The sequence below is a fragment of the Tenebrio molitor genome, chromosome 4 (genome assembly GCF_963966145.1).
Source record: "Tenebrio molitor chromosome 4, icTenMoli1.1, whole genome shotgun sequence".
NCBI lineage: Eukaryota > Metazoa > Arthropoda > Insecta > Coleoptera > Tenebrionidae > Tenebrio > Tenebrio molitor.
This window is the reverse complement of record NC_091049.1, coordinates 7,948,933-7,974,172: the sequence shown is the minus strand read 5'-3', so window position 1 is coordinate 7,974,172 and position 25,240 is coordinate 7,948,933. Positions and strand designations below refer to the sequence as shown.

At 37.1% G+C, this 25,240-nt stretch overlaps 1 protein-coding gene and 4 long non-coding RNA genes across 9 annotated transcripts; 3 read left to right on the top strand and 2 right to left on the bottom strand.

The window, feature by feature from the left end:
* Positions 1–1,967: 1,967 nt before the first annotated feature.
* Positions 1,968–6,386, top strand: LOC138128509 (uncharacterized). The gene is made up of 3 exons (XR_011158726.1): positions 1,968–2,062; positions 2,112–5,460; positions 5,510–6,386. It is a non-coding gene; the product is annotated as an uncharacterized lncRNA (long non-coding RNA).
* Positions 6,387–10,980: 4,594 nt separating this feature from the next.
* Positions 10,981–13,393, top strand: LOC138128513 (uncharacterized). Its single transcript, XR_011158732.1, has 2 exons — positions 10,981–11,208; positions 11,264–13,393. It is a non-coding gene; the product is annotated as an uncharacterized lncRNA (long non-coding RNA).
* LOC138128501 (uncharacterized) lies at positions 12,684–18,774 on the bottom strand. 3 transcript variants are annotated; one of them, XM_069044706.1, is made up of 3 exons: positions 18,649–18,774; positions 14,696–14,764; positions 12,684–14,608 (listed from the first exon to the last, which is right to left on the bottom strand). In XM_069044706.1, exons 2-3 carry the CDS (start codon positions 14,759–14,761, stop codon positions 12,767–12,769), a joined length of 1,908 nt encoding a protein of 635 aa, XP_068900807.1. In that variant the 5' UTR covers positions 14,762–14,764; positions 18,649–18,774; the 3' UTR covers positions 12,684–12,766. The 3 variants fall into 3 exon arrangements, with proteins under 3 accessions (XP_068900807.1, XP_068900808.1, XP_068900806.1); XM_069044707.1 differs by lacking the exon at positions 18,649–18,774 and adding an exon at positions 17,678–17,755; XM_069044705.1 differs by lacking the exon at positions 18,649–18,774 and adding an exon at positions 17,238–17,327.
* Positions 18,775–18,844: 70 nt separating this feature from the next.
* On the top strand, positions 18,845–24,712 carry LOC138128511 (uncharacterized). 2 transcript variants are annotated; one of them, XR_011158729.1, is made up of 5 exons: positions 18,845–19,352; positions 19,412–19,494; positions 19,552–19,637; positions 19,691–23,824; positions 23,875–24,712. It is a non-coding gene; the product is annotated as an uncharacterized lncRNA (long non-coding RNA). The 2 variants fall into 2 exon arrangements; XR_011158730.1 differs by having other exon boundaries at positions 19,691–24,033; positions 24,085–24,712.
* Positions 24,017–25,216, bottom strand: LOC138128510 (uncharacterized). 2 transcript variants are annotated; one of them, XR_011158728.1, is made up of 4 exons: positions 24,979–25,216; positions 24,718–24,871; positions 24,501–24,674; positions 24,017–24,444 (listed from the first exon to the last, which is right to left on the bottom strand). It is a non-coding gene; the product is annotated as an uncharacterized lncRNA (long non-coding RNA). The 2 variants fall into 2 exon arrangements; XR_011158727.1 differs by having other exon boundaries at positions 24,501–24,662; positions 24,979–25,208.
* Positions 25,217–25,240: the final 24 nt, after the last annotated feature.

The window sequence follows — 25,240 nt, the reverse complement described above, 5'->3', positions numbered from 1 at the left end:
TTTGACGGATACTGTGGTATCGCGGCAGACCGCAGACGTGACCTTGGGTGGAATCCTTCAACTTTAACGGTTTTAAATTTTAAATTATTTTCTTTCATTGAAAAAGTGGAAAAGTACCTAGAAAAAAATACTGTATGACATCTCGTTTATAAGGCATTTTATCGCACTTACTCCTTTTAGGGCACTCCTCGCAAGCTCGTCGTGCTCTAAAACCGTGCGTGCGATAAAATGCTTCTTATAAGACTCGTATCATAATATTCTATTAAAAGCGGTTTTAAATTTAAAACTACCTTTAACTAAAAATTGTGTTTCATATTCATTAACGGTGTCTTTAAATCCTTAAAACCCCCTTTAACTTTAAAAGCTCGTTGTCGGTCTTTTATCTCGTTAAAGGTGGATTTAAATGGGGATCATAACCTCAATTATTAGGCATTCACGTTCTTTTTGGGACCGAGTTGGCTATGATTTTTTCTTTTCATGTTGGACTAACTGATTCAGTGATGCAACGGATGCAATTTTTTTTCTGTCAGTGTCTGTTCGACATTTTCTTGCCACCGGATTGGTCATTTTAATATTCGTAAGAAACTAAATGATTTGTTAAGCGTGTAAAAATAATTTAAATTTCCGTCAAAGGAACAGTCAAAATTGCCAAAATAATTTTATTACGATAAAAAATGTCTATTAAACGATTTAATTTAATTAAAAAAGGACAGACCATATTTAAGAGATCCGGCAACAATGTACCTATTCAGAAAATATAACCCTAAATTGAGAACAACCTAACCTAACACAAAAAGTGTCAATTTCCTTTAGGGAATTTAGTTATCACCGAGGTACTGCCAACAAAATCACTAGATGGTGTAGCAGGTCAAAGTGCCACTATTCGTTTTGGCCGGGGTAGGAGGCCAAGAGGTCCTACTTATGCTCGCGGGACAATAAGATCGCTGTTCGAAGATCAGGAACAAGCAACACAACGCACGGCATATGACGTCGCGACGCGCCCACCCTGCCGTAACCTTTTTTGGGGACGCTCATTTCGAAATAATTCAGTTTGTTTGTGCCGTCAGTCAATTCATTTTGAGTTTATCGGTTCAGGGTTCATTTTTGTTTATCGGATCACTTTCAGTTTTATTTCGGTTTTGCTTTCAGTTTCACTTTCGGTTTTCGTTTTTTCCTGTCGCGTTTCATTTACAGTCCATTTTGTAGAGTCTGGGTGCCAGCCGTATCGTCGTTCTTCCAGTTTCGTACCGTCGTTCGCAGGTGGTCCGTTTTGTGGGGACACGTCAGGATCACGCTGTGATGCCGCGCCTGGTGTCGCCAGCGTAGTAGTATCTCGGCGGGCCCCAAGCGCATCGGGATCATCTGCGGATATCGTTTTTGGGATCGAATTCTGGAAGCAACATCTATCGTGTGTTACGCGTGGACTCACCGACACATTACCGCTTCGACATCCGGATTTTTCGATCGGTGAAGTCCAACGTAAACAAACCGGCGCCATGTTCGACCATCTGTCATTTAGCGTGCAAGTGTAGGATCGCCGGAAGTTGTCATCAAGATGCGCGGTCAGTACAATAACCGGGACGCCTTATCGCCCAACGGAATAAGGTCCAGATCTTTCGGGTTGATCTCCTAGAGCCGGGGGTAGCCAAAAAAAAAAAAACCGATCGCGAGCGGAAATTAAAGGGACTCGGTCGGCGACCGCCGAGCGGGCGGCAGGTGCCGCAAGTCGCGAGCTGCGAATCACGTGCGTGGCGTTCGGGATCCGCAATCATCCCTGTGGGTGGATTGCCGAACGCCATGGCGCTTATCGTCCGGCGCTGCCAGCCTTCGGGGCCGTCGAGGAGCCCGAAGATTTACCGTTTTACCGTTTACCGTTTTGCCGTGGTCGAGAAACCCCTCGTCATCTAGCGAGATAGAGGTAATTATCCTTCATTAGCGAATTCACTTCACTAATTTTCGTCCGTTAGGGGTAGTTCGAGCCAGATTACCGTTACCGTACCGCGAAGGAGAACCGGAAAGTCCTCCTTCGAATTATCGAGAAGCAACCCCTTTCAGCGGAAAGGTAATTACCGAATCGATTGAGTTCCGCAACACTAACGACAATTCGTTAGGGGTTGTTCTTTAGGGTCAGCCGGACCAGGAACGTTGTTCTTTAGGGTCAGCCGGACCAGTCATCGTTATTTGGGGCGATAGTTCGGACCAGGAACGTTATTCTTTAGGGTCATTCGTCGCCGCGTCGCTTTTAGGGTGATTGTTCACCAGGACTATCGTTATATGGGGTGATCGTCGCCACATCGTTCGTCAGAGTGGTCGTCGCCAGACCGCAAACCGTCCATTAAGGTCATCGGACCACGTACCGTTTCACCAAGGACTAAAGAAAATCGTCAAGGTCACACCACGTTACCGGCGTAAGATAAGTCGCACAATTTAATTGCGGATTTGCGAAAAATCAAAGAACGCCTCAAATATCCCGCTTCTCAATATTTAGAACCGTTTCAATTTGTAAAAATCTCGCATTTCAATAATTTCAAATTTTTAGAAAGACTTCACAAAGCTCAAGTTTTCAAATTTCACATTTCAATTATTAGTAGCGGTTCCTCTACTTCCAGTAAATTTGCAATTTTTTCAATTATAGAATCGATGTTAAATTAACGTTGTAAATTTATGAAAGCAGAAGACTGCGCTTCATTCTTGTTTCACGCATGCAACAGATTTTCCTTTCGTTTTTTTTTCATCGGAGTTGTATTAATTTTAAGTTTATTCACAAATAAGTTACAAGGTCACCTGTAAAGGAAAGCTTTCTTGATAAGACCAGAATAAGGTATTGAATAAGATCATTAATGTGAACTGGTTCGAAATTTCAATTAACAAAATTACGTAGAGTAACGTTGCCAATTCCACGGACCAGTGCACACTTAAGTAAGCATTTCGAATTTCCTGGACTGTTGGACAAAAATTGAATAAACCAATTATTTAATTCGCAAGGAATTAAGTTCTTTCGTATTGACTCCGAAGCATCCGAGAAACTGAGCACTTGTCCCGGCAGCTGGACAAGCTTAACAACCAGCTCAAGACAATAGCTGCCTGGCGCCCATTTTTTTATAATCCGAACCCACGCCCTATGCCCCGAAAACCCCCTGAGAGCCCGGAGCTGTCACTGGCCACTTTTTGGTCACACAAATTTTGGCGCCCAACGTGGGGCCCGATTTCCCGACTTTTTGGAGCAACCACAAATTTTCGTTTATCGCTCATCTTCATTTTCGCGAAATTTGTAAACCAATTTGGGCCTCGAGGGCTCGCTTGCATTTGACAGCCACAAATTTTGACGCTTGGATTTTCGAGGGCCTGTCAAGTCAATCGAGCCGCCACAAATTTTGACGCGATTTGTTAGGGGTGTGATTTGTCAACTTTGTAGCAGTCACAAATTTTGACGATTTTGCTTCCTCGTTTGAATTCCGCAAATTTGGTCAGTTTGGCTCATTCAGCTTTGTTTATCGTGTTTGTGACTCAACTACAGATTTGGCAAGATCACAGATTTTTCATTGTTCAACAATCGGAGCTTTGGGTTTGGGTTTCAGAGAAATTTCAGTTTTCAATTTTTTTACCGTGTAAGAGAAGCAGGAATTTTGCAGAGAAAATTAGCGGATTGTATTCAGTCTTATCTCGTGTCTTCACAGATAAGAAATTTTTTGAGAACGTTATCGCGCTGCGAAACACTTTTTCGGGTGACATGTTTGTTTGAGTTCCATCCTTGTCGCACAATCGGAGAAACGGTGGACATTTCGCCAATGTCAAGGTCAGACACTCGAAGACCTCCAAGTGTCTCTATGAGCGATTTTTTTGCGGATGACGTTCCGTGGAATCGTGGAAAACGCTTCGTCGCATTTTCACTTTCCGTTTTCGAGCGCTGCAGCGAAAATTGCGTTGCATTTTTTTTCGTCGAATTTTTTGAAATGATCGAGACCAAAAATTTTACCGTGGAGTTTGTTCAGGAAAAGTTTATTTGAAAAACCCCATTTGTGACATATCCCGAATTCGACTTACATCATACCGCAGTACTCAAGTACTAATTGACATTGAGATTCAGTTTTCAATCGTTTGATACGCGCAGATATCAACTAGCCATTTTGTGGCGGAATCAAAACTTTTCCATTGAACAAATTTTGACGTTTTTGAGAAGACTTCATCTTCGTTTTGTGTAAAAAGAAAAAGGCAACCGCGTTACCTTTTCTTTTTTCTTTTTGAGGAGGGGGGTAGTGTAGCAGGTCAAAGTGCCACTATTCGTTTTGGCCGGGGTAGGAGGCCAAGAGGTCCTACTTATGCTCGCGGGACAATAAGATCGCTGTTCGAAGATCAGGAACAAGCAACACAACGCACGGCATATGACGTCGCGACGCGCCCACCCTGCCGTAACCTTTTTTGGGGACGCTCATTTCGAAATAATTCAGTTTGTTTGTGCCGTCAGTCAATTCATTTTGAGTTTATCGGTTCAGGGTTCATTTTTGTTTATCGGATCACTTTCAGTTTTATTTCGGTTTTGCTTTCAGTTTCACTTTCGGTTTTCGTTTTTTCCTGTCGCGTTTCATTTACAGTCCATTTTGTAGAGTCTGGGTGCCAGCCGTATCGTCGTTCTTCCAGTTTCGTACCGTCGTTCGCAGGTGGTCCGTTTTGTGGGGACACGTCAGGATCACGCTGTGATGCCGCGCCTGGTGTCGCCAGCGTAGTAGTATCTCGGCGGGCCCCAAGCGCATCGGGATCATCTGCGGATATCGTTTTTGGGATCGAATTCTGGAAGCAACATCTATCGTGTGTTACGCGTGGACTCACCGACACATTACCGCTTCGACATCCGGATTTTTCGATCGGTGAAGTCCAACGTAAACAAACCGGCGCCATGTTCGACCATCTGTCATTTAGCGTGCAAGTGTAGGATCGCCGGAAGTTGTCATCAAGATGCGCGGTCAGTACAATAACCGGGACGCCTTATCGCCCAACGGAATAAGGTCCAGATCTTTCGGGTTGATCTCCTAGAGCCGGGGGTAGCCAAAAAAAAAAAAACCGATCGCGAGCGGAAATTAAAGGGACTCGGTCGGCGACCGCCGAGCGGGCGGCAGGTGCCGCAAGTCGCGAGCTGCGAATCACGTGCGTGGCGTTCGGGATCCGCAATCATCCCTGTGGGTGGATTGCCGAACGCCATGGCGCTTATCGTCCGGCGCTGCCAGCCTTCGGGGCCGTCGAGGAGCCCGAAGATTTACCGTTTTACCGTTTACCGTTTTGCCGTGGTCGAGAAACCCCTCGTCATCTAGCGAGATAGAGGTAATTATCCTTCATTAGCGAATTCACTTCACTAATTTTCGTCCGTTAGGGGTAGTTCGAGCCAGATTACCGTTACCGTACCGCGAAGGAGAACCGGAAAGTCCTCCTTCGAATTATCGAGAAGCAACCCCTTTCAGCGGAAAGGTAATTACCGAATCGATTGAGTTCCGCAACACTAACGACAATTCGTTAGGGGTTGTTCTTTAGGGTCAGCCGGACCAGGAACGTTGTTCTTTAGGGTCAGCCGGACCAGTCATCGTTATTTGGGGCGATAGTTCGGACCAGGAACGTTATTCTTTAGGGTCATTCGTCGCCGCGTCGCTTTTAGGGTGATTGTTCACCAGGACTATCGTTATATGGGGTGATCGTCGCCACATCGTTCGTCAGAGTGGTCGTCGCCAGACCGCAAACCGTCCATTAAGGTCATCGGACCACGTACCGTTTCACCAAGGACTAAAGAAAATCGTCAAGGTCACACCACGTTACCGGCGTAAGATAAGTCGCACAATTTAATTGCGGATTTGCGAAAAATCAAAGAACGCCTCAAATATCCCGCTTCTCAATATTTAGAACCGTTTCAATTTGTAAAAATCTCGCATTTCAATAATTTCAAATTTTTAGAAAGACTTCACAAAGCTCAAGTTTTCAAATTTCACATTTCAATTATTAGTAGCGGTTCCTCTACTTCCAGTAAATTTGCAATTTTTTCAATTATAGAATCGATGTTAAATTAACGTTGTAAATTTATGAAAGCAGAAGACTGCGCTTCATTCTTGTTTCACGCATGCAACAGATTTTCCTTTCGTTTTTTTTTCATCGGAGTTGTATTAATTTTAAGTTTATTCACAAATAAGTTACAAGGTCACCTGTAAAGGAAAGCTTTCTTGATAAGACCAGAATAAGGTATTGAATAAGATCATTAATGTGAACTGGTTCGAAATTTCAATTAACAAAATTACGTAGAGTAACGTTGCCAATTCCACGGACCAGTGCACACTTAAGTAAGCATTTCGAATTTCCTGGACTGTTGGACAAAAATTGAATAAACCAATTATTTAATTCGCAAGGAATTAAGTTCTTTCGTATTGACTCCGAAGCATCCGAGAAACTGAGCACTTGTCCCGGCAGCTGGACAAGCTTAACAACCAGCTCAAGACAATAGCTGCCTGGCGCCCATTTTTTTATAATCCGAACCCACGCCCTATGCCCCGAAAACCCCCTGAGAGCCCGGAGCTGTCACTGGCCACTTTTTGGTCATAATGGTCATAGCCAACTCGGTCCCAAAAAGATCGTGAATGCCTTATACATGACAAGTGACATTTCGCTAGTATGTACATTGCAACAAATTGCTGCTTTTTTTGTGAATTAGTAGGTACCCAATAATTCAATTGATTATAAATCAACATTTCGGAAACTTATAGGTCCTATTTAGAAAATAAAGATATTCCATGAATTCATTAGTTTTTATTGCTCAATTGTTTTCTTGCTAATTGAATCTGTAAGTCTAATATTTTTCCTTTCATGTTCTTCTCTTTTCTCTTTAAGTGTAGGATGTTATTTTATACAACTTTTGTTTTAGATTTATAAAATTATTCCTTCACTTGAAAGGTTGGATTTGGCTTTTTTGTTCGCAATCTTTTATTAATCGGATGTTTTAATTTGGCGCTGCTCCACTAGCAAAATGTAAAATTCAGACTGTAAACAAAAATTAAAATACTCGAAATATATTTCAAAGTCCGAGGGAAACAGTTGCGAGTTACCAAAACTTTCAAACGTTTACTGTAAAATTCCCTAGGAAAATGACCACGTAAACACGGTGGATGATTCGTTTTCGAACTAATGCAAATTTTAACTAATGTTTCGATATTCCGCGTTTATGAAATGCAGTCTCCTTTATTTTAGCTTTAATGTCGCATTTACCTTAAAGGCGCATTTTAATAAAGGAGACTTTAGGGTCGGATTATGAAACCGGCCGTTACACTCACAATTTAAATAATACCATAGTAATTAATAACAGATTAAACGCACAAAACAGAAACAAAAGACGATACATTAAACGGTTAGGAGCAGACGAGCATTTGAAATAGACTATTTCTTTAAGTGAATGCCCAGTAGCAAACTCCGCCTATTTTCATACAACTCATAAAGTATCAATTCTATTATGACTAACACAGTCGGCAAAAACACAATGTTTAACTGCACCGTAATACTTTGCCTTAACTTTACCCATTTTAAACAGTTTTGAAGACTTTATTATCATTATTTTTATTATTAATATTGTGAGGTTAGGTCACAAGCTGATATGTATCTGACAGGAGTTGTATGAAAAATGGCGCATGCGTGTTCTAAACCTGCGCCGTGAAATACCCTATTAAGGAATTAAACTACGCAAACGCAAACTCTTGACTCCTTCTGGCAAACTCTAAAGTCCCTAGATATATATATATATCTAGGGACTTTAGCAAACTCAGTCTAGCAGCGCTGCAGGCTGGAGCGGTCACCGGCCAAATTAACTCTGGCCGGGTTTCTGTGAAACGAGCTAAGCTATCCGTTACAACCATATAACTATAAAAAAGAGATATAATGCGCCTTGTGCCCAATTTTTCTTGCCAACATTATGAGACAAAAAACATATCGCTGTACTGCACTACTCATGCGCATTTGTGGGCAATCTCAAAGAGTAAGATCACACTTGTGTTTTGTTTCACTTAGATGGCTATAACTTAAATTATTTTCTTGCTCATGCGCATTTGTGGACAGTCTCAAAGAGTGAGATGACACTTGTGTTTTGTTTCACTTAGATGGCAAGACCGCAAGACTTTCTACGCATAGGGAAGGTATAGTTTATTTTTTAATCAAAGAACCACAACACCGCAATTCACACCCAAAATAGAGCTGACAACATTGTACACTTTTGACATAGGGTGAAAAATCTCATCATATAAAAATTGAGGTTATTAGAGATATTAGTAGCGCAGCATGTTAATAAAGTTAATAACGACTAATAACAACTAATTTGAGAGTTTAATAAATGTCTTACTTTGCTAAGCATGTTTAATAACACGTTTAAACTTTAGCTGCGAGTTTGCGTACTTTCAAGGACATTAAAAATGACAGACATTGGCTGGTATAGCCAATAGATATCATTAAATTCCCTAAATTTAGTAAAATTTTATATTTACAAACCTAAATCAACAGGTCGTGGTTCTTTGATTAAAAAATAGACTATAGCTAAGGCGCATTATATTTCTTTATAATTATATGGTTACAACAACATAAGTTAAGATTGGTGAGACGAGACAGCTGGACGTATTTCTGAATGTATTCATCGTTTCAAAACCGCACTCTGTGTTGCACTCGGCAAATCCGTCACTGGCCGAATCAGAGCCGAACGTAGAGGGAGCCGAATGATTTCTTCGAATGCGCTTAAAAATATTTCTCATATACATCGTAAATGTATTTATTATTTAATAAACATTTGCCGCAGGAGCCTAGGAAGGGCTTTGTCTATTATTGTCAATATGTGTACATATTTACAGAAGATACCGTACACAGTACAATGTAATTAGGTACGAGACAGACATGTAAATTGTAATTTAAGTTGTTATTTGGGTTTGAAGAAAAATAACGTAAACATTTTTTTATCAGAAAATATGAAAATAAAATTCGTAATTTTGTGTGGTACGGCCCGGCCGACTCTGCCGCCCCTAACGAGCCGTCACTGAACCTCGTACAGGACCACTATCGCTATGAAGACCAAATCGTGATTAATCTCCAACCAGAACAAAGTCCCATTCCACTACCCAATTTTTATGTTTTCTTGTCCACTCTAAACACGCTGCATGATCAGCTAGTGTTAATAGAGGTGCTATGTATGGACAAAAATTGTCTAAACCAAATCCTTTTGATCGATTTCTTACTGTTTGAACGTGAATTGTTGGTCCACCAGCATGTCGCAAGGCATTTCATACTTGTAACGCTCGATAGAAAGGATGCCTTCTCTTGTTAGAAGCAGATAACGATCGTGTGGAGCTGTTGTACTTCGCAGTCTTTCACTTCTGGGCCGTTATCTACCAGAATTTGTCTCAGCAAACCGATTCCACAGTTTACTTACAATACTCTGGCTAACCCCAAAATTTTGGGCTACTTCTGCTTGGCGGGACCGTCTTCAAGCATTCCAATAGCCCTATTCACTTCAAATTCACTTAAATGCAATCTTCTTTCCATATTTGGCAAAAACAATACGGTACAACCGTACAGTACACACAAATTGAGATAAATGATTATTCTGTTAAGATCAACATTTTATCGAAAAAGAATTCAGTAAAAAGTGTAACAAAAAAAGAAGTTCTTTTACGCAGATTTGGTACAGAAAACTACCATGATGACGTTGTTATGATTTTTTTTTAATTTTTCTCAATATTTGCTTGAAGGATATATTTCAAATTTTACGCGCGCTAGGTACTACTTTCTCTGCGTAGAATTTAGTGATTTTTATGTCAACCAATCTCTCGCTGGACAAACTATACCAACTTTTTTCATTCGTTGTTTAGCTAAACTCCATCCATTTTCAATATACACAACTAAATCTAGTGATTTTAGTAACTTTTGTGGTGTAATAGGATACAACTTTTTTCTACTGTAAACGCAATGTCAGATAATAATTCAGGTTAGGTATGTATATTTTGAAGGTTATAATGTACGATTATTGTCATTTTTTACAAATCTCTAATCGAGTCCCGCAATCAAGCAAAGTAAACTAGTTTTGAATATTTTACTTAAAATATGGTATTCTACAGGTTAATATTAAATACCGGCATTGAAACCAACAAGTAGGTAACGAAAAGATTTCAGAGCAGGACACAGAGTGGAAGCATGATACATTCAAAATTAATAGTGCTCAGGAGCAGACCCTCTCAAGTCAAGCCTGAAGACCGGCGGTCTTGTAATTAAAAAAAGCGCACAACGGCGCAAATATTTCTTCACTGTTCCATCGTGCGTCGTTTCCATTCTGTGCCTGTGCCCCCGATCCACAAATTACTCCGTATTTTTCCTTCAGATATCTGTAGGAGACTGAAGCTAACATTTTAAATAGATCAATTTAAATTAAAAGTGGATTTATCACCTTACGGCAAAAATTTCCTCAACCATTCGGTAAACTGGCATCTTCCCCAAATTTGGACCATTTACTTCCCAAATGTTTTTAAAACACCGGTGAACACTTTGTTTTATTTCTAAAGTGAAGCATTTTCTCTTTAAAACCCTGCCTGTGGCCTCCATGATATCGCTACTTGATCGTATTTTTTTCAATAATTATAATGTGACAGTGTCAAATATTTTGACAAATTCAAAACGTCCGCTTTGAATGTTCAATATTAGAAAAAATAAAACACTTTCATTGCAATACAAAAAAAAAAAAAATCCCTAACAGTAATGTACAGCGTGATCAACAATGACTGAGTCTGTTGGCAATGAAACAATTGAAAAATATTGGCGTTTTTCTGTTTCGTAATTGGCACTGACCGGATGTTTTAAGTTGACACGACATTTAAAAAAAATTAGGTTATGTCGGGTATGTTTATGCTACCGCCGCGCCGTCTTGATGGTTTAATGCCTGTGATCTCCACGGCGCCACTTTAGGGGGGAATGTCATTAAATAATCATAACCTCACAAACAAATGTAATGAATTCAGTGAAGTTGTCAAAGTGCAATGTCAAGAGCCTCACAGTTTAAAAGTAACTTTAATAACAAAAATGTTATTAATTTAGTTGATGCTACTTCTGCTTGGTGTTTCTGGTTTTTAGTATTTTGCTGTTAGTGTTTAAAGTGGCTTTTTTATCATATTAGAACTGATATTGCGGTAAATGCAGCAACAACAAGTTCCGTTAGTTGTAAACCTATTTCTGGAATAATATTAAAATTATAATCTCAATCTTGGATTTGCAGTGGGTACATTATTTCCTAAACGGGTCATTTCAGATGAAGATGGGTCCATAACAAAACAATTATATTTGCTTAATTAATCCGTGCCATTCTTGGTGGACATGAGTGGTAAGTATACTTTAAGTTTTGTACAGTTTTGAATGTAATTATATAATTTTGGACAATTATTATTCTATGAATTTGTACTCGCCACTGACCAAGATATTTTCAAAAAACGCGGCGCCGAAACTTTGTCCCTTCCGCAAAACCAAACCAATGGACCAGTGCGCAACATCTTGCTTCTGCCAATTTAGAATATCCAAAATGTAATTACAATTAAAGTAAAGTATCATTTATCACGGGACAACTACGTATGACTGCATGCATCATGCAGATACATGAGTGTGGAGTGTGGACTGCATGTCTAAATTGTCACGATGCACATGACGTTGTCACACATTTGATAGCATGACAGTTAGTTGCTAACAGCAACCCCCGAAAACAACCCCAAATGTGAGAATCATGAGAACAATAGGATTTTTCGCTCTATGCCCAGGCCGCTATAGACACTCGGACTATCTAGCAGGTCGTGATTTAAACCAACCTGAATTAACCCAAGATACCTACCTTGTCCGTGTTAACCCACATAAGTCGTCTTCTAATTCTCACAAATAGTAAATATAATTTCCAACATAAAAACACATGCCCTTTCAAACGGTAAAGTCAAATTTCCATGTTCCCTTATTATTTTTTCGACCTACCCTCACCCTCTTCCACCCCCCGTGATCCGATTGACACCAAAAGCTTTTCAACTCGAGAGACCATGGGTAAGTTTGTGTTGGTCAAATTTGAAAGCAATCGGTCAAAGCGTTTTTGAGTAATCGTGGGAGAACGAAAAGTGGGACAGACAGACATCATTCTAAAAACTTCATAAACGTGTTCAGGGGACCTCAAAACGCAAAGATCTGATGAAATTAGTAATTCGAAATTTTGGACCGATCACAATAACTTACCCACCTTTGGTCGGGTAAGTTAAAAATGGAAAAATCCCAATTAAAGAAATATTTTAAAATTAAGCCTATGATTATATTTCTAATTTTTATAGTTGAGAAAAATTAAAAATCTTTAGAAATTAAAAACCACTTTGGTATCTTCAGTACTACGCTCTAAATTAAGCAATCTAAATTAATAAAAAATAAACAAACCAAAAAAGAAAAAAATAATTCTATTTAAACCATAAAAATAAAAATTAATTATCCTAATACGAACAAACCGAAAGATTCCTCTAAATCCATAAAATTCTCTTCACCCACTATCTATGATATTAAAAATAACCTTACCACGAACTAAAGGAACACCAGAAACTCCCAAAGTTGCCTAAAGCTAAATTCACAACACAGACTCATGCAGTTCTATTGTTTATAAAAATTGAAACGCTAAAAAACACCATTAAAATTATTGTATTCATTTAACAACGGTAATACAATGACAATACAAATAAAAAAAGACGTCTGTGCCATCAAAAGTCTATTCATGGCTGGTAACAGTTTCTGGAGGTGAATCGCCAATAGTGTAAGTCAGACTAACTTTCCCTTCTTTAGTCATATGCAAACCCATAAGAATTTTCTTTGTGACATTTTTGTAGTTGTCGAAGCTTGATTCATACTGTCGCGTTCTAATTTGAGAAAGAGCGGCCGCTGATGATTGGTCAGCAAATTTTAATTCCACAATCAAGCCAGCTTCATTCAAAATCATAAGCAAATCAAGATGAGGCGGTCTTCCTTTAGATTTTCTTCGGGAGATGCTTAGTTCACTGCGAACTATATAAAATTTAACATTATATGCCAAAACAAAGAGAATACAATAAAATTCGTCCTCGTTTTGGGGCATTATGGCTCCATCAAACAATTTAGAGACAGCCTTTGCATATTCAGTAAATACATTTTTGTCTTCTCTTGTTAGCACTGATTCTAATGCAGCCAAATAACCCTCAATATTTTCATCTAAAAGCTGGTGTTTCTTTGAAAACAATTCTACATCATAACATTTTTCCTGAAACAACGTCCTAATTTCTTGATTTGGAATCCGAATGGTGATTCTTCGATTCTCAGGGCTAGTGCGTAAAACATTCAAGTATCCATTTTCGGTCAACAATTGGAGGAAAAGATGTGCATCTGACATATGTATAGATTTAAGTTCTTGATGAACCAAGTTTAGTAAGGCAATTATGTTTTCTTTCGAAAATTTTTGAATGGCCTTTATTTCGATCTCTTCTCCATCAATAAGATCTTCAATCAATTCACGAATCCAATAATGTCCAAACAGATGTTTTAGGTGAGTGATGCTGTCCGAGTCAACCCAGTAATTGTCAAAGCATGGTTTCTTCATTTCGTGACTTGTGCTCAAATATTTTAAAACTGAATAACAGCTATAAATGGCGTAGTCCCCTTCATCATCCACTAATTTATAACCATTGTACCACTTTTTTACTTGGTCATTATTAAAAGCAACAAATTCTTCTTTTTCAAACAGACTCTTCACTTCTATATCTGTAAATCCAAAATAAGGAGAAAAACTGGGGTCACTCAAAAACTGATAATACTCGATGTTGTTCGCGTCGCTAGATAAAACTTGTTCTGCGACGGGGACACAGGCATTTATTAACCCTCTGTTGAGATGTTCGTTGTTTTTGAACGTAATGGACATGATGCGACCGATAACATAGATGGTTTCGTCCAGAACATCATTCTTTGAAGTTGATTGCTTGACGATGATGTTCATGAAAGGAGAATCGAATTCATCGATTAATACATAAACGAGTTTGTTATGGTACACATGTAAACAGCGAGATAAGAGCTTCAATCCCTGAATCACATTATTTCGACTTAAATTTTCAAAATTATTCCAATACTTCTCAAATAATTCAATAGGGCCCACCACCTCCAATTTCGTATCTGACCAAGAATATTTTCCATCGATCTTTTTCACAAGATACTGATGTTCATTAAATGCACAGTAAATGAGATGCTTTAATGATTGAAGGAGTTCATCTTCAGTTATACCAGAGATATTTTTAAAGTCCACGTATATGACAGGATTCTCTTGGCAGTACTTATCAAAAAAAAACCTTTTCTCTTTCCATATTTTTAACTGATTGTCTTGGAAGAGTTTTTTGTTCCCTGTTAGGAATTCTTTCACCATGTCCATGTTTGTTGATTTCCCAAAGCGGCGAGGCGCCAAAGCTACTACCACTTTATCTGCTTCAAGAAAGGCTTTAATAAATAGCGTCTTATCCACAAAGGCAGCAACGTGTATGATTTCACTAAATGATTGTGTGGACAAATTACATATTTTCTTTGGTGATGTGCTCTGAAAAGATAAAAACATATATCACATAACCATGCAAGAACAGAAATGCTACATAAACAGGTATGAGACTACATTTATTAAACTTGCCTTTCTTTGTACCTCATTTGCACTTCCTCCTTCCATTCTTGCTCGTTTTTCTAGATGATAACTCATCGGCTAGAAACAATAAGAATAATGTAAAACAATCTGGAGACCTAAACATAATACAAAAAATGTACAGTTGGTTGCAGAAAAAACGGAAAATGAAATTTTTTTTATAGTGTGAACAAAATCTGATGACATTGACAGTTTTCAAAAAATTAATGTAATTTTTTTTTTTACCACAATGCTTCATTTATCTGAAACAGACAGAGCTATCATCGCCGGCCATTTAGAAAATGATAGAAAAATTACGGATCTAGATGCAGAATTTGGAGTAGTAAAAAGTACAGTGACAAGAAATTCTAACCTCGCCGACCTGTCGACAGTTTTACATTAACAAAATTTTAAGGAAAAACGTCAACATAGTTTTTGACATTTTCCGTTTTTTTTTGCAACCAACTGTATTATTTTTTTAATAAGCACAAGGTCAGGGAAGTATGAAATAAAATCAACATTTATTAATGTCATGCCATTTTGGGCTTACATAAGTCCTAATATAAACTGTATAGTGTGGGTATAACAGCATAATACGTAATTTACATCAACACATGAACAAAAAAACGCCAAATAACAACAGACAAAAGCTTAACAATAAAAACACCTTTCCAGCATCCACAACCCCGGTGAAGCTTTTTTTATATACTTGTATACATCAACGGTACTGAACATGGAATAATTAGAGTCCGCAATCTGGCTTATGAATAGATTACCTATCAATAATACAAATTTAAAACAAGCTTTAGGAATTGATAATTCTCTTTATAATTGTTTTCACGTTTTTTTTTTTATTTTTTTTTCAACACAAGGAATTCCTTCCTCAGAGAAAATTGGCATAAAATCATAATTAAATTTAATAACCTTTTGTTTTTACAAATAAAGTGAAAAACATGTTATTCATATCATTTACTCCCTCATTACAATTATGTTTTTTTCTTATATTGTTTTTGCTTTTTTTTAGTAAATCAGGCATAATTTCTCGATTTATTAAATTAGAATAATTATATTTTGTCCATGAAGTGATAAATTAGTCAAAATCGACAAAATGGATTAACTGCCAGTTAATAATTGTCAGTTTTGAAGATTTTTCCGATTGTGATTTCGTTTGTCAACATTTTAAAAATCATTAACTCTTTACCATACTAAACTAAACATAACAGAGTCGCCCAATAACATCAATGGCACATTATATTTAATGATTAATATTTTTTTTTAATAAATTTAAAAATGACCAATACTAAAGAGAACAAAATTGTAGCAGAATATTATACACACTTTAAAAATAGTTACAAATCTTTTACTCAAGACTTATTTATTTGTATTTAATAAGAGAAAATTCACAATTAAGATCACGTGACGGCAATTTTAATTATACCATTATACTTTGTGCAGTAGCCCCTCTACCACCCACTGTTCCTAAACAAAATTAATAAAAGCTAGTGTTGTGAGGTCCGGTAATTGACTTAGTCAATGACCCATTTGACCGGTCAATAATTGTCAATGACTTGACGAATTTGACCAGTCATTTTTAAAATTTAAATTTCCCGCTTATAATGTTGAAGATTATAGGATATGATGACTGTTTGACTGATGAGATGAGGTTATGTTGGGTTGTCTGATTTCATTTACGTAGCTGCTGACAATGAAGAAATGGATTATGACAATAAATAAGTAAATTATGACAAAGAAAAATTTAAAACTTTAATAAAGAACATTGTGGAAAACGATTATTAAGCTTTTTATCTATTAGGAAGAAGTGGTTTTTGTTTTTCAATCGTTTGTGTGTCTTCTTAACAAGACACAATATATTTTTATTTTCATAAAATACTTACCTACTTTTTTAAATTCTAAACGAATGTTTAAGTATTTTAAAAGAAACTAAAAATCTGAAAATACACACACAGTTGTGTTGAAAGTTTTAAAGCGTTTTAAATTAACAAAAAGTTCAAGTTCAAGCAAATATGTTAAAGAAAAAACAAAGTAGAGGTAAAGTCAAAACGAAACATGACATCACGTGGTTTGCGCAGAAGACGAATGTAGATCAGTTGAATCCAGCTTACGTATATGACAGCGGCGGAGTCAAAAAATTTCTTTTGTTTACGCTATACAGAGTATGTTAAGAGAATGTTATGAAGATGAAGATAGTTTTTATTATTCTCTTAAAGGTTCTACAACAAAAGTAGATGACCTCGGTGTAGAATTTCTTTCATCAGATGGAGAAAATTGGGTTTTGGTTAAGTTTTTGCCCCTAAACTGACGACTGTATGATACGCCCCTGTCAGCGGTAAATTGGAGACCGCGCATCCTAAGCTCCGCCCTGTCATGTTTCGTTTTGACTTTAGCTTTGTAACTTCAAACAATTCAAACTCAACCTCACTTATACAATTTTATAACAATAATTTATCGATCAATAAATCTTATAAAATTATTTGGTATTAAAATAATCCTTGACATTGAAAGAATCATTTTGTGATGTTTAACTAGTTCCTACTTTTTGACCAATAATGACTGGTAATTGACCGATCAAGGACCGGTCAACTTTGACCAAAAATAAATGACCGGCCATTTATCCATCACTAATAAAAGCACCAAACACAAACTAAACCAGAGAAACAGATCAATTAACAAACGTATTGGAATCATATACATACATCACCATATCACCATTAATATCTGGCAACAATGCAGAGCATTACATCAACGGGGCTGCGCGTGTGAGATGCGCAGTTTGGGCGACGTAAACTACAAGATTACCCGATTTTAATAATTGTAACCAAGGTTTTAAGCTCTCTTTAATTTTAAACTACGACGGTGAGATTGGCCATTACAGTCCTTTTTTTTTCATAAACAGAAAAAATCAGAAAAAAATTTCGTTGTATGGCGTTAACAAGCGTTTATTGAAGAATTTTATGAACACGGTGTATTGCTCACCTCAAATTGGGGTACGCGGTACGTAATGTAGATCTAATTTCTTAATTTTCCATTTTAAAGCGATACGAACTACTTTTATACCCGATTTTGACACTGACAATTGTTTAGGTATAGTGAAATTTTTTTAATAAACAATTGTCAGTGTCAAAATGAAGTAAAAAACCATACTGTACCACCCTAAAATTTGGACATATGGACCAGCTGTATAACAATTTGACACCAAATCATGGTTAAGGTTATGTTCACTTCACTTCCCATACCTTTCTTCCGTGAATTCATTTTCAAAACAAATTTAATGAGAAATCAGGATAAACCTTTTCGAATTTGAAATAAACTCTCGCTCGTTAGGGCGCAGGCTCAGTTACATAAAAAAATGTTGACACTCAATGTGACCAATCGTATTATCATGAAAATCACAGTTTGGCTCATACCAACAAGACAACGTTTTGACAATTGTTTATTAAAAAAATTCAACTATATAATAGGTATATTATAATTCAGAATAAGTGGCATCGCGGTAGGCCTTGGAAATTCAAATTTACGTTGGCAGCAAGACCCTTGCTAATAATACCCTAGTTTCGATGCTGTTGGTAACCTTCGCTTTTAATTTGGCCTTGATATTATCATTGGAATCGTTTTGTGTTTATTTTCTTGTTATAAGTATTTGGAATTTCCTTCTTTCATTTATGAAAAATGTATTATTTGTCTGGAGGTTATCTCTGCTGTGGGTGAAAACCATGTCAAAATTATGTAATGCATAACCTCAGAATAAAGTAATGACGGTTTCACATGTTTACTAAATTTTTTGACATAATATAAAGCTCACTTTAGAGACTCAACGCCTACCGCGATGCCACTTATTCTGAATTATACTAGACTTTAATTTTCGACACAACCTTTGAAAATGAACGGAAAGCAGACAAATTATATTTTACTTATAACATTTAATAAATATCAAGACATTTACTTACCCGTTAAAAACAATTTGATGTACCAAACAGCAAACGCTATTAAAACATTAATAAATAACAACACACGCCACAGGCCGCTTGCTGCACAGAACGGCCCACACAGGGGGTATTCGCTCTTTAAAAAATATCGGGAGTAGGGATAATAGTTGAGAGTAATGCCGCTGAAGCGCTGGCAAGCAATAATAAATAAGGTTCTCGATGATAAATAAGGTAACGACAACGGTTGCGACGAATATTGCTATCTCACTTAATTTGGAGTTAATGTCTGAGTAGAGATCGGGTTCATGTCGGTAAAAACTCCACCACGTACACTATTCAAAAATTGTTTTTGCGACTCGTATTGCAATATTTGTAACTGCTTTCTGGTTTATTTACAAAATGCTCCAACAATTTAAATCGAATAAATTTTATCTATTTCATTCATTACCAAATTAATAACTAGTTAATGCACTGAAAAAAAAACATATGCACACCTCTAACTAATGTCAACAAAACTGAGAACTTCAAATCGCCCAAGGTTATTTTGTGCTGTGTCCAGTTTTCGATTTTAAAATTACGTTGATAGACATTTTCGTTATATTTTGTGTTCGTGTTCTTTCATAGTTAGTCGTTTTTGTTAAGAATTTGTTGTTTTAGTTTAATTTTGATATTTACATTTTCTTGCCATAGTTTGTAGATCCGTTTATTTTCAGTCTGTTAATTAGGTAAGCACTTGGTTCGTTTTGAGTTTTCATTGTTTTACGACAGTGATGTGCTTGCTCAGGTTGAAAATGGTCTGTACTTGCTGTGTACCAAAATGTACAAACACCACGCAAAAAGGATTCAAGCTCTTCAGAGTACCCACTGGTAAAATCATTAGGAGGCAGTATTAATACGTTTATTTTGTGATTAATACTGTTTTAGGTGCAACAAACTTGTTGAAGAGACAAAAATGGTTGAGTTTATTGGGCAGATCTAAAAGCTTCGTTAAAGGAATGAGAGTGTGTTGCGTATGTTAGTGAAATAAAGCACAACAATGTTTTAGCTAATTACCCATTTTTAGAAACACTTCTGTCAAAATGATTTTGAAGTGTGTCCACGACTTGGTTTAGGAAGGGAGGTAAGATTGAAGCCTGATGCTTTACCTCATTTATATTTAGGTATGAAAACCGAGGCTGTATGTAATTGCAATTCTGGTGAGTAAAATGTTACAATGGGTACTATTCCTACTACCAAACATGTTTTCTGTATTTCATTGTACGAAAATACTGCACATCTGGAGGATCCAACACTCTACACACACCTACATCACACCACTGATTACAAAAATACGTGCGAGAACTGTTATTTTTCCCTTAAGGTGTGTACAGACATCCAATAGAGCATCGTAACGTAACATCAACGCGTATCAAGTCTGGACGGCACTCAGTAACATTACAGGGTCGCATCAAAAAAAATGTTACGCACTCATGTTGCACCACATGTGTGCAAGTCTGGACTAAAGGGCGTAAGAAAGTAGCGTTTATAAGTCTAGGACTCTAGGGTCAGTCAGTAGTCAACGACTGATATGTTCGCGCCCATGATACGCGCTATGTTACTTAACCTCGAGAACACAGTATCTTCGAGGCGCAACAAAAAATTGTTACGTTACGATGTTTTGTTGCATGTCTGCATTCACCTTAAGATGAGTTTTATCCAACATTGGTACTGAATTAGTTTTAAGTGAGCATTTTAACATTACATATATATGTATATATATTATTACGATATGTACATATTGAAAACAATAAAAATAGTAGTTGAGTGAATGAATATCTTTGGTTGACGAGATTTTTCATTTCTTTATTTTTTGCCTAGATCCTCTGCAAGAAATTCAACCTACTCCTACTACAAGTTCTGTTGAATTCCCAAATTCCGCAACCACTATGCTGCCTAATTTTTTACCTGATAAACCTGACCCTGCAAATACTCCTTCCGATATTGGCAGTCCATCACCTCTCCCGACTAACACTAACGATGATGATATATTCAGACGCAATGCATACGTTAGGAGATTGGAAAAACAAGTAGCTAGGTACAAACGCAAAATTATTTTGTTGCGAAATCAAAACAAAAAGCTACGAACGGAACAAAATAAAATCAAAGAGAATCTACCTCTGCTTCTCAACGACGACCAAAAATGTTCTTTAAGTAGGCAAACTATGAGGGGTATCAAATGGTCCGATGCCACAATGATGAAAGCCTACAAGTTGCGACTAGCATGTGGTACAATTGGATATGACGTTCTCAGAGAAATCGGTCAACCTTTACCAACGCACCGTACTCTTCAAAGAAGGATAGAGCATCTGAAATTTTGCCCCGGGTTGCTTAATGAGGTATTAGCAGCTATGGAACCAAAAGTTGTGCTGATGGCTGCAGAAGAGAAACATTGTGCTATTTTAATTGACGAAATGGCAATAACGGCTAAATTAGACTTTGACCCCAGCACGAGCTCAATTCTAGGAAAACCAACGCTGCCTTCCTCGACTAAGCAGTATGAAGATATTGCCACACATGGATTAGTGTATATGCTAGCTGGTGTAACATCTAGGTGGAAGCAAGTTGTTGGCTACCATTTTACGGGCAAATCTTTCGATGCAAATAGTGTCAAAACCGATATTGATAGCCTTATTTCAAAGGCAGAGCACATGGGACTGCAGGTGGATGCTATAATAAGCGACATGGGTGGTCAAAATCAAGCCATCTGGAGGCTTTATAACATCCACGCTGGAAGACATGAGGTTATCAAAAATTCAACCCCGCACCCAGTTGACCCTTCCAGGAAATTATATTTTCACCCCGATCCCCCACATATTTTTAAAAATTTAAGAGGTCATTTAACAAATGGGCAACAAATCATTATTCCTGAATCATTTGTCGAAGCATATTGCCTACCAACAAACGTGGTCGACATAAGTCATATTAAATGTTTGTTGCACATAGATTATGGTGATTTAAAGCTTGCTCCATCATTGACAGAGTCTTGCGTTAAGCCGTCACATTTTGACAAAATGAAAGTTGGTCTGGCAGTAAGACTCCTGAATCACGATACAGCAGCTGCTCTGAGATACTGTGTGGAACGAGATCTACTCCACAAAGAAGCCATTACGACAGCATGGTTTTGCGAAACAATGCATACATGGTTTAAATTAGTGACTAGTCGTAGGAGAACTTTGGCGCTTGGGAGAGATAATGAAGTAAATTATACGAACGCTATAGAATTTTTACAACAGACAATTTACCTGTTTGAAAATATCAAGATTGGACCTCTAGGAGTGTGGAAACCAGTTCAAACGGGAGTACTTTTGGCATCCACCAATGCTATAGAATTGGCAAAATTTTACTTGGAAACAAAAAATTTTAATTTTCTATATTTAGGCCGTTTTACGCAAGATGCGTTAGAGAATCTATTTTCGATGGTAAGGTTCATTAACCCAGTTCCAAGCCCAAAGTTCTTTAAAATGGCTTTAAGAATCATCTCAGTAGCACAGTTTTTCAAACCGATCAGGTCAGGCAATTACGCTGCTGATGATTCTTCATATTTAATAGACTTTTTGAATACCAAACCCATTGAAAGAATCGAAGAGGAACCCATTCCGATAAATGACGAGGAAATAGAGGAAACTAGTGATGAAGAAATACAGAGCCTTTATTATTTAACAGGCAGAACCGTTCATCAGCTGATAGTGAATGCTGGTTTGGAATGTACAATCTGCTTAGAAAGTCTTAAAACTACATCCAGTGACCCTCAAATAGCAGAATTCAAAAGACTCACCGAACTAAAGGCACTATCTAATAAAATAACGTATCCCTCACGGTAATTATTTAATTTTTAATCACTCTACTATTAGGGATTATATTATACTTAATTTATTTTGCAGACAAGTGTTTGATTTGTTGCAAGGAGCAGAGCAACATTATAGAAAATTCAAACATGCGCTAATTAACAGGGCGACTGTCCTTAAAGCGATCAGTGACACCTACTTAAGTTTGAACACCCAAAACTTCCCTGCCTGCCATAACATAAGAGCAAAATTAGTCAATTTATATCTCAAGTCCAGAATTTATTTTACACTTAGGCGCTTAAATAAGAAATATGAGCAACAAGAAAATGAACCAAAATGTGGCAGCAAAAGTATTGGTATGCGCTTAGCTGTAAAACGCATATATTAAAATTAATGAAATAGGGGAATCACCCATTGAATGAATAATTTGAACAATTATGGATGACTCACACTTTGAACAGCAAAATTAGTATTTTTTTTAAACAATTATATTTAATACATATCTTACAAATACATTAAAAATTCTGAAATTTTACCCATTACACAACTAAACTAAATTTCAAAATAAATAAAAAACTTGAGCTTTTGGCGACAATTCGTCTTTAACCATACCATGTACTAGACTCATCGCCAAAAATAGTGACATATTTCTATGTGGTTTAAATAAAAAAGTTCTCTAATTTTATGAGGCAAATTGATAGTAATACAGAAGGGTGTCCCAGAACTCGCTCCCCAGAGAAAAGAGGAAAAATCTCCAAAAAAAATGGACAAATAAATAATCCAGAAGAAAAATGTTTCTAGCTTGAACGGTATTCAAGAAAAGAACCAATCAAAGCGTTTTAAGCCATCCAGGTGTATTTCCCGTAATTGTTGTTAGGTTGCATATTTTATTACGTTTTCAATAAACTGACCAACTATAAAACTTTTGGGAAACGTCAGTGTCAAAATTTCATTCAAATCCCGTCAGTACAGCCGTTGTAGTCAACCATGCTCTTTCATCATGTACTCTGCAGCGGATTATGTGGAAATATTGATAATTTACGGAAAATGTGGAGGGAATGCTAGAGAGACAGCAAGGGTTTATGCCCAACGTTTTCCTAACAGGAATCATCCCGACCACAAAACGAGTGTTATTGCACGAACAGTCGAGACAGATAAAATTCCTATGACTGTACGCACTGTTGAGAACGAATAGGCTATTTTAGATGCCTTTGAAGAAAATACCGAAAGCATTAAAGACGTTGATCAGGAATTGAATATTTTGAAAACTTCTGTAGTATATCTAGTGATGAAGACTGAACGACGACGTCCATACCATTATACGCGTGTGCAGCATTTGCAGGCAGAAGATTACCCTGCCAGACGGGAATTCTGTACGTGGCTTTTAAATCTAGAAGAAAACAATCCTAATTTTGTTTTACAGATTTTGTTTTCTGATGAATCAATTTTCGGCAGACGCGGATGTTAAAATGCGCATAATTGGCACATCTGGGTGGAAGAAAATCTACATGACCTATTTTCAAGAGCATTTCTGGAACGATTTTATATAAATTTGTGGGCTGGTCTATTAGGCAATCATGTGGTATGTCTTTAATAGAAATTACTTTACATGTCATCTAACTTCTCTCCTTAGATAGGACCTTTTGAATTTCCTGCATGGTTAGAGGAAGATATTTATGCAGAATTTTTGAATGCAGAACTTCCCAGTTTGCGTGAAGACATTCCACTTCTTTTTTGTGCTAACAACTGGTTTCAAATGACGGCGTACTACCACACTTCAGTTGACAAGTTTGAGAAATTTTGAATCAACAGTATGCTCATCGATGGATAGGTCATGGCGGTTCACGACACTGGCCTGCATGATCCCCCAATTTAAATCCTCTGGATTTCTTTCTTACAAATGTAGTATTTAGGAGCCATATCCCTACCGAAGAACAACTCAGGAGTTGCTTCCTCTTTTTTACTCCCTTTGTGTGGCTTTGTTGAAAACTTACTGAAAATCACATCATAATCATATTTAACAGTTCAGACTTACAGTGCTTCACTAACATGTAAACTACCCAAAAATCAATAGGGAATTCGATAATTTCCAGTTACTTCAGAATCAGTTCAATTAAAAATAATTGTACATAAGAGTTTTGAGAGTGAAACATCCCAGCTCAATACACAGACCCCCATTAGGTCTATCTATCTGCAACTGTGTCTTTACACCTGTAAGTGTTGCTGTATATTGGTCATAGTAAAAATATTTTAAGATAGTACTCACTATATTAGTTTCCTTTCCTTGTTCCAAACTAAAAAACCTAATTAGTAAGGTATATTTCTATCTCCACAAGCCTAAACTTGTTCAGTTTTGGAGGAACTTTGCATTTCACAGGTCTTAAAATTTACAGAAGAAACTCGTCACTTTATCGTTTTTCCTGTAACCAAATTTTTAGACTTAAAATTGTGTAAAAAGGTATAAGAAAATCCATAATGCGATTCCGACACAATTAAAAATTAATGTGTAATCATATTTTATTCTTACCTGAGACAGAATAATTACATCGTGGCGTATAAACTTAAGATGCAGTTTTTTCAGCTGCGCTATTGTTGAACAAGATGAACATGTGAACATTTCTTGCAAAAGTAAAGATGAAAGACTGTACGTTTTAGCTATTGCGATTTCAAATATTGCAGCATAAAAAATATTGCAGTAAATCAGAGATTAAATATATCGTGAATAAATCTGAATCTGTCATAGCTGTCAAGCTGTCTGAGACATACAATTTCAAGTTAGTTCTACTGGT

What these genes read in the sequence shown, in the direction of transcription:
- LOC138128501 (XM_069044705.1), bottom strand. Translation starts at nt 17,312, where the DNA reads ATGGCCGGTCATTTATTTTTGGTCAAAGTTGACCGGTCCTTGATCGGT. An exon ending in CAGTCATTATTGGTCAAAAA is followed by an intron (nt 14,765 to 17,237) that starts GTAGGAACTAGT and finishes TATTGTTTCTAG; the next exon opens with CCGATGAGTTATCATCTAGA. An exon ending in CAAATGAGGTACAAAGAAAG is followed by an intron (nt 14,609 to 14,695) that starts GCAAGTTTAATA and finishes TTATCTTTTCAG; the next exon opens with AGCACATCACCAAAGAAAAT.